The sequence below is a fragment of the Onychostruthus taczanowskii genome, unplaced genomic scaffold, assembly GCF_017590055.1.
Source record: "Onychostruthus taczanowskii isolate IOZ18803 unplaced genomic scaffold, ASM1759005v1 scaffold379, whole genome shotgun sequence".
Lineage (NCBI taxonomy): Eukaryota > Metazoa > Chordata > Aves > Passeriformes > Passeridae > Onychostruthus > Onychostruthus taczanowskii.
In genome coordinates this window covers 14,482-23,531 of record NW_024501226.1, presented here as the reverse complement: position 1 = coordinate 23,531, position 9,050 = coordinate 14,482, and the positions used below count along the sequence as shown (strand labels likewise).

The 9,050-nt window shown below is 54.4% G+C and overlaps 2 protein-coding genes across 2 annotated transcripts in view; one reads left to right on the top strand and one right to left on the bottom strand.

Moving 5' to 3' along the window:
* GTF2H4 (general transcription factor IIH subunit 4) overlaps positions 1-3,485 on the bottom strand; it is a 7,888-nt gene extending 4,403 nt beyond the window's left edge. The window contains exons 1-5 of the mRNA XM_041411877.1: positions 3,448-3,485; positions 2,234-2,365; positions 1,246-1,342; positions 1,072-1,160; positions 318-432 (exon numbers count right to left, since the gene is read on the bottom strand). Of these exons, the coding sequence (XP_041267811.1) occupies positions 318-432; positions 1,072-1,160; positions 1,246-1,342; positions 2,234-2,365; positions 3,448-3,485 (471 nt within the window). The remainder of the gene's footprint in view (positions 1-317; positions 433-1,071; positions 1,161-1,245; positions 1,343-2,233; positions 2,366-3,447) is intronic.
* Positions 3,486-8,556: 5,071 nt separating this feature from the next.
* VARS2 (valyl-tRNA synthetase 2, mitochondrial) overlaps positions 8,557-9,050 on the top strand; it is a gene marked incomplete at its 3' end in the record, with an annotated part of 14,941 nt that continues 14,447 nt past the window's right edge. Inside the window, exon 1 of the mRNA XM_041411880.1 lies at positions 8,557-8,617. Coding sequence (XP_041267814.1) covers positions 8,558-8,617 — 60 coding nt within the window. The remainder of the gene's footprint in view (positions 8,618-9,050) is intronic.

The following is a 9,050-nucleotide window of genomic DNA, read 5'->3' as shown; positions in this document are numbered from 1 at the left end:
CCCCAAAATCCCACAACGAAGCTCCAAACCCTGGTGGGGTCACCCTGAGCCATTTTTTGGGGCAAATCCCAAAGTTTTTTTGGGAACCCCCAAAAATTTTAGGGCTTTCAGGGACCCCCCCCGATATTTTGGGGACCCCCCCGAGTTTTAGACCCCCACCCCAAATTTTGGGATTTCCCTCCCAGCACCTCCGGGATGACAAACCCCCCCAACCCTGGGGTCGTTTTTGAGGTGAGTTCCGTTTTTTTGGGGGGCCCCACAAATCTGGGGGGTTTTGGGGCTCCCCCCCACCCGAATTTTGGGGGGTTTGGGGGCTCCCTGACCTCGGCCCCCCGCAGGTACTGCAGGATGAAGAACCAGAGCTGGGCGGGGGTGTCGAGCAGCAGGAACTGGAACCCGGCCGAGGTGATGCAGGGGGGCTCGCCCCCCTCGCTGGGGACCCCAAAAAATCGGGGAGGGGGCGTCAGGAAACCCCCAAAACCCACAGGAACCGCCCCAAATTCACAGCACCCCAAAATCCAACTGAATCGGCCCAAAATTCTTCCAAAAATCCCCTCTAAAATCCAACTAAATGGGTCCGGAATCCTCCCCAAAATCCCCCTCAAAATCCATCAGAATCGGCCCAAAATCCTCCTCAAAATCCATCTAAATTGGCCCAAAATCTCCCCCAAAATCCTCCCCAAAATCCCCCCCAAAATCCTCAATTTCCCTCACTGGCGACCCCAAAATTGGGGAGGGGTCCCAAATCCCCTCCAGGACCCGCAAAATCCCTCCCAAAACCACGAAATTCCCTCAGGACTCCCTCAAACCCCTCAAAATTCTCCCTAAACCCCCTTAGGATGTCCCAAATCCCAAAAATTTCCCCGAAATCCCCCAAACCTCTTCATGAGGCCGGCCTGCACCAGCAGCTGTGCCAGGTCCCAAAATCCCCCTGAAAAAACCCTAAAAAATCCCTAAAAAAACCCCAAATCCCCTCAAATCCTCCCCAAATCCCTCCAAATTCTCTCTAAACCCCCTCAAGACCCCCCAAAATTCCCAAGACCCCCCAAAATCCCCCCAAATTCCCCAAACCTCTTCATGAGCCCGGCCTGCACCAGCAGCTGCGCCAGGTCCTGGCTGACGGCCGCGCTCGGGGACCCAACCATGAAGTGCAAAACCACCTAAAAATAAAACAATTTTAGCTTCTCCGGCACCCCAAAATCTCCCAAAATCCCATAAAATCCCCCAAAATGCCCCAGTTCCCACCTCCCAGCGCTCCTCAGCGTACTTGTCCAGCGCGGGCACGTCGCGGGCGTGCCGGTCCGGGCCCAGCGGGGCCGTGTCGTCCGACCAGGCCTTGCCCCTGCCAGGACCCCAAAATGCGGCCCCCGGGGGGGTCAGCACCCCAAAAAAAACCCAAAAACCACCCCCAAAACCCTCAGATCCACAAAGTCCCAAAAGCTTCCCAAAATCCCCTCACAAATCCCGATTTTCTGATTGTTCAGCCCAAATTCCCACACAGGCCTCAGCCTGAGGGGACTCCTAAAATCAGCAATTCTTGACGTGGTTTGGACCCCAAAAAAGCCCAGAAAACCCCAAAAACTGCACCCCAAAATCCCCAGACCCACAAAGTCCCAAAAGCTTCCCAAAATCCCCTCACAAATCCCGATTTTCTGATTGTTCAGCCCAAATTCCCACACAGGCCTCGGCCCTGAGAAACCCCCTAAATCAGCAACGCCTGAGGGGGTTTGGAACCCCAAAAACGACCCCAAAAACCCAAAAAACTACCCAAAAAACGACCCTAAAAACCTCCAAAACCACCCCAAAACCCGCCAGTCCCACAAAGTGTGGGAAATGCACAAGGCCCAGATTTCCTCCCCATTTTTCTCTCATTTTCCCTACATTCTCCCCCCAAATTTTCTCCACTTTTTCTCCCCGTTCCCCATCTTTCCCACATTTCCCCCTTTTTTTCTCATTCCTCCCTCCCTCTCAGTCCCCCAATTTTTTCCTAATTTTCCTCCCATTTTTCCCCATTTCTTTCTCCATTTCCCCCCATTTTTTTCTTCATTTTTCCCCTATTACCCCCCATTTCTTTCTCATTTGCCCCCATTTTTTCTCCATTTCACCTCCATTTCTTCTTATTTTTTTCCTTTTTCCCCCCCATTTTCCCCCCATTTTTTCCCTATTTCCCCCCCATTTTTTCCCCATTTTCCCCCGTTTTTCACCCATATTTTTTGTTTTTCTCCCCCCTCACCCCCCCAGCAGGGCCACGCGCAGGTTCTGTCGGAAGTTGGGGTGCAGGGCGACCCCCGGGAGCCCCCCCGGGAGGGTGTGGGGGTGCCACAGGCGCAGCTCCAGCAGCACCTCCTGGCTCTGCTGCTGCTCCCTGCAAACAGCACCAAAGCGCTCTAAATCACCCCAAAATTACACAGAATTACACAAAATTACACAAAACCACCCCAAAATCACAAGGCGCAGCTCCAGCAGCACCTCCTGGCTCTGCTGCTGCTCCCTGCAAACAGCACCAAAGCGCACCGAATCACCCCAAAATTACAAAAAATCACCCCAAAATCACACAAAACCACCCCAAAATCACCCCAAAATTACAAAAAACCACCCCAAAATCACACAAAATCACCGCAATATCACCCCAAAATTACACAAAATTGCACCAAATAGCCCAAAATCACCCCAAAATCACACACAATCACAATAAATCACCCCAAAATTACACAAAATAGCCCAAAATCACACAAAACCACCCCAAAATCACACAAAATTACACACAACCACCCCAAAATCACACTAAATCACCCCAAAATCACCCCAAAATCACACAAAATTACACCAAATAGCCCAAAATCACACAAAATCACCCCAAAATCACCCCAAAATTACACAAAATCACAGAAAATCACCACAAAATCACACAAAACCACCCCAAAATTACACAAAATAGCCCAAAAATCACACAAGATCAGACAAAACCACCCCAAAATCACACATAATCACACCAAAATCACCCCAAAATCACACAAAATCACCCCAGAACACCCCCAAAATAACAGAAATCGCCCCAAAATCGCCCCAAAGTCACAGAGAACAGCCACAAACTGACCCAAAACCACACAAAATTACCCCTAAATCACCCCAAAATAGCCACAAAACCATCCCTACATCACCCCAAAATCCCCCCAAATCCACCCCAGAACTCTCGTGGATTCCCAAAATCTCCCCAGGACCCCCAAAATCTCCCCCAGCCCCACATGCTGTGCTCCTTCTTGACCCAAAAACACCCCCAAAACCCCAAATTTCCTCCCAAAATTCCCCTGAAATCCCCCCAAATCCACCCCAAGACCCTCGGGGACCCCCAAAACCTCCCCAAAACCCCCCCAGCCCCCAAAAACCCCAAAATCCGATTTCCAGTGCTCCTTCCTGTGTGACACGTGTGTGACACCTGTGAGACACCTGGGCACACAGTGCAGCTGCGCCCGCGGCAGCGCCATCGCACCGGGGGGCACACCTGGGCACACCTGGGCACCTGGGTGACACACCTGTGTGTGACACCTGGGCACCTGTGTGACACCTGGGCACACCTGGGCACCTGGGTGACACACCTGTGTGTGACACCTGGGCACCTGTGTGACACCTGGGCACACCTGGGCACCTGGGTGACACACCTGTGTGTGACACCTGGGCACCTGTGTGACACCTGGGCACACCTGGGCACCTGGGTGACACACCTGTGTGTGACACCTGGGCACCTGTGTGACACCTGGGCACACCTGGGCACCTGGGTGACACACCTGTGTGTGACACCTGGGCACCTGTGTGACACCTGGGCACACCTGGGCACCTGGGTGACACACCTGTGTGTGACACCTGGGCACCTGTGTGACACCTGGGCACACCTGGGCACCTGGGTGACACACCTGTGTGTGACACCTGGGCACCTGTGTGACACCTGGGCACACCTGGGCACCTGTGTGACACACCTGTGTGTGACACCTGGGCACCTGTGTGACACCTGGGCACACCTGGGCACACCTGGGCACACCTGAGCACACCTGGGCACCTGTGTGACACGTGTGAAACACCTGGGCACACCTGGGCACACCTGGGCACCTGTGTGACACGTGTGTGACACCTGGGCACCTGTGTGACACATGTGTGACACGTGTGTGACACCTGGGCACACCTGGGCACCTGTGTGACACGTGTGAGACACCTGTGTGACACCTGGGCACCTGTGTGACACGCCTGTGTCACACCTGTGTAACACCTGGGCACCTGTGTCACACCTGGGCACACCTGTGTCACACCTGTGTCACACCTGGGCACACCTGTGTCACACCTGTGTCACACCTGGGCACACCTGTGTCACACCTGTGTCACACCTGTCACACCTGCCCTAATCATGCCCCAAATCCCCAAACTGACCCCACTCCCGCCTCACCCCAGGCCCCCAATTACCCCAAACCCCCAATTAACCCCAATTAACCCAAATGCTTCAATTACCCCAAACCCCCCAATTAACCCCAAACTCCCAATTACCCCAAATAAACCCAAATGCTACAATTACCCCAAACTTCCCAATTAACCCAAATTACCCCAAACCCCCAATTAATCCAAATTAACCCCAATTACCCCAAACCCCACAATTAACCCCAATTACCCCAAACTTCTCAATTAACCCCAATTACCCCAATCTTCTCAATTAACCCAAATTACCCCAAACCACACAATTAACCCCAAACCCCCAATTACCCCAAATAAACCCCAATGCTCCAATTACCCCAAACTTCCCAATTAACCCAAGTTACCCCAAACTCCCCAATTAGTCCAAATTAACCCAAATTACCCCAAACCACACAATTAACCCCAAACCCCCAATTACCCCAAATAAACCCCAATGCTCCAATTACCCCAAACTTCCCAATTAACCCAAGTTACCCCAAACTCCCCAATTAGTCCAAATTAACCCAAATTACCCCAAACCACACAATTAACCCCAAACCCCCAATTACCCCAAATAAACCCCAATGCTCCAATTACCCCAAACTTCCCAATTAACCCAAGTTACCCCAAACTCCCCAATTAGTCCAAATTAACCCAAATTACCCCAAACCCCCGCAATTAACCCAAATTACTCCCAATGCCCAATCAACCCAAATCTCCCCAATTACCCCAAACCCCACGATTAACCCTAACTACCCCAAACCCCCAATTAACCCCAATTAACCCAAATGCTCCAATTACCCCAAACACCCCAACTAACCCAAATTAGGATTTTCCCGCCCCAAATCCCCAAAATTTCCCCAAAATCCCCAAAATCTCCCCCAAATTCCCCCCTCGAACTCACCGCACGCCGCGGCCCAGGCCACGCCCCCTTCCCGCCGGGGCCACGCCCACAAACCAATCTCCCGCCCCGGTTTCCCGGTCACGTGACGCTATTCCCGCCCTTTCCCCGGTCGCGTGACGCTGTTCCCGCCCTTTCCCCGGTCACGTGTCCCGGTGTCACCGCCCGGCCCATGCCAAGATGGCGGCGCCCTCCCTCAGCCGCGCTGCCCTCGGCGCCCCCCGCGTTTTGGGGGCTCCCGGGGCTCCCCGGGCCCGGCCCCGGGCCTGGAGCAGCGGGACCCCCTCAGCGGGGACCCCTCCGGCCGGGGGCAGCCCCGGGAGCCCCGCCTGGGACGGCGCCGAGCGAGCGCGGCTGCGCGGCCGCGAGCAGAGGGAGAAGCGGCAGCGGCTGAGGAGGGAGCGGGGAGCGGAGAGGGCGGTGGAGGAGCAGGTGGGGGCTGGGGGGACTGGGGGGACTGGGAGAGACTGGGAGAGGGGCTGGGGGGGACTGGGAGAGCTCTTCCTCGAGGGGCCCACCATCGCCGAGGAGTTCGAGGTGGGGGCGCTGGGGGGGGTTTGGGGGGCACTGGGAGGGACTGGGGGGCACTGGGAGGGGATTGGGGGGGCACTGGGGGGCACTGGGACAGGGTCTGTCTGTGACGTGCACTGGTTTGTACTGGTGTGCGTTGTTCTGGACTGGTTCCCAGTGGTTTTTACTGGTCTGTACTGGTTTATACTGGGTTATGTTGGTATACCAGTCCGTACTGGTCGGTACTGGTCCATACTGGTCCGTACTGGTTCATACTGGTTTCTACTGGTCTGTACCGGTCCGGAGTGATCCATACTGGTCCATACTGGTCCGTACCGGTCTGTACTGGTCCATGGTCTGTACTGGTTTATACTGGGTTATGTTGGTATACCAGTCCGTACTGGTCGGTACTGGTCCATACTGGTCCGTACCGGTCTGTACTGGTCCATACTGGTCTGTACCAGTTCGTACTGGTCCATACTGGTCCGTACCGGTGCATACTGGTCCATACTGGACCACGCTGGTCCGTACTGGCTCATACTGGTCCATACTGGTCTGTACCGGTTCGTACTGGTCCATAGTGGTCCGTACTGGTTCATACTGGTTTCTACTGGTCTGTACCGGTCCGGAGTGATCCATACTGGTCCATACTGGTCCGTACCGGTCTGTACTGGTCCATACTGGTCTGTACCAGTTCGTACTGGTCCATAGCGGTCCGTACCAGTCTGTACTGGTCCGTGCCGGTCTGTACTGGTCTGTACTGGTCCGTACTGGTTCATATTGGCCTGTACTGGTTTCTGCTGGTCTGTACTGGTCCATAATGGTCCATATTGGTCTGTACTGGTCCATACCGGTCCATACTGGTTCATACTGGTCCATACTGGTCCGTACTGGTCCATACTGGTCCATACTGGTCCATACTGGTCCGTACTGGCCCATACTGGTCCGTACTGGTCCATACTGGTCCGTACTGCTTTATGCTGGTCCGTACTGGTCTGTACCGGTCTGTACTGGTCCATACTGGTCCGTACTGGTTTATGCTGGTCCGTACTGGTCCATACTGGTCCATGCTGGTCCGTACTGGTCCATACTGGTCCATACTGGTCCGTACTGGTCCATACCGGTCCGTACCGGTCCCACAGGGCCTCCCCAAGGGCTGGAGCCCCAAAGCTGAGGTGGAATATCGGCACCCACTGGGCCCCGACGGCAAAAAGGGTGAGGGGATTTGGGGGGATTTTGGGGGATTTTGGGGGGTCCCCAAGGGGGGGTGGCACTGTCACCTCCCCCAGGTGACATCTGGGGACAGCCCTGTGCCAGTACAGCCCCGAATTTGGGGGGATTTTGGGTGGATTTGAGTGGATTTTGGGGGGATTTGGAGAGGATTTGAGTGGATTTTGAGGGGATTTGGAGAGGATTTTGGGGGGATTTTGGGGGATTTGGGGTGTCCCCAAGGCGGGGTGAGTGGCACTGCCACCCCCCTGAGGTGACATCTGGGGACACAGCCGTGGCTGTGCCCCTCCCCCCCCAATAAAGCTCTGCATACTGGTCTGTACTGGTCCCGCAGGGCCTCCCCAAGGGCTGGAGCCCCAAAGCTGAGGTGGAATATCGGCACCCACTGGGCCCCGACGGCAAAAAGGGTGAGGGGATTTGGGGGGATTTTGGGGGATTTTGGGGGGTCCCCAAGGGGGGGTGGCACTGTCACCTCCCCCAGGTGACATCTGGGGACAGCCCTGTGCCAGTACAGCCCCGGTTTGGGGGGATTTTGGGTGGATTTGAGTGGATTTTGGGAGGATTTGGAGAGAGTTTTGGGGGGTTTTGGGGGATTTGGGGAGGATTTTGGGGGGATTTTGGGGGATTTGGGGTGTCCCCAAGGCGGGGTGAGTGGCACTGCCACCCCCCTGAGGTGACATCTGGGGACACAGCCGTGGCTGTGCCCCTCCCCCCCCAATAAAGCTCTGGTTTGGGGGGTGTGGAACAATTTTGGTGGATTTTGGGCGGGTTTGAGCAGATTTTGGGTGGATTTTTGGGTATTTTTGTGGATTTGAGCAAATTTTGGGGTGGATTTGAGCAGATATTGGGGTGGATTTTGGGTGGATTTGAGCAGATTCTGGGGGGATTTTTTGTATTTTGGTTGGATCTGAGCAGATTTTGGGTGAATTTTTGGGTGGATTTTCATGGATTTGAGCAGATTTAGGATGAATTTTTGGGTATTTTGGTTGGATCGGAGCAGATTTTGGGGGGATTTTGGGTAGGCTGGGGGGGTTGAGTGGGATTTGGGGCCATTTTGAGGGGCCTGGGGGGGTTTGAGGGGCATTTTGGGGGGATTTTGGGAGTTGTGTTGGGGTTTGGAGGAGATTTTGGGGGGGGTTGGGGACTAGTTGGAGGGGTTTGGTGTTTTTTGGGGTTATTTTTGGGATATTTTGGGTTTTTTGGGTTATTTTTGATTATTGTGGCGATATTTTGGGATAATTTTGGGGGTTTTTTGGGTAATTTTGGGGTTATTTTGGGGTTTTTTTGGTTATTTTGGGTTAACTTTGGGGTTATTTTGGGATAATTTTGGGGGTAATTTTGAGTTCTTTTAGGATAATTTTGGGGTTTTTTTGGGGATATTTTAGTTTACTTTGGGGTTATTTTGGGGTAATTTTGGGGATATTTGGGGATGTTTTCGGATATTTTGGGATATTTTGGGTTTTTGGGCACAGGAGGAGGATGCAGGGCTGGAGCGTCCTGTGGGTGCCGGGCACCGACCACGCCGGCATCGCCACCCAGGTGTGTCCCCAAATGTCCCCAAATGTCCCCAAATGTCCCCAAATCCCCTCCCCAACGTCCCCACGCCTGCATCGCCACCCAGGTGTGCCCCAAATGTCCCCAAATGTCCCCAAATGTCCCCAAATCCCCTCCCCAACGTCCCCACGCCGGCATCGCCACCCAGGTGTGTCCCCAAATGTCCCCAAATGTCCCCAAATGTCCCCAAATCCCCTCCCCAACGTCCCCACGCCTGCATCGCCACCCAGGTGTGTCCCCAAATGTCCCCAAATGTCCCCAAATGTCCTCAAATGTCCCCAAATCCTCTCCCCAACGTCCCCACGCCAGCATTGCCACCCAGGTGTGTCCCCAAATGTCCCCAAATGTCCCCAAATCCCCTCCCCAACGTCCCCACGCCGGCATCGCCACCCAGGTGTGTCCCCAAATGTCCCCAAAT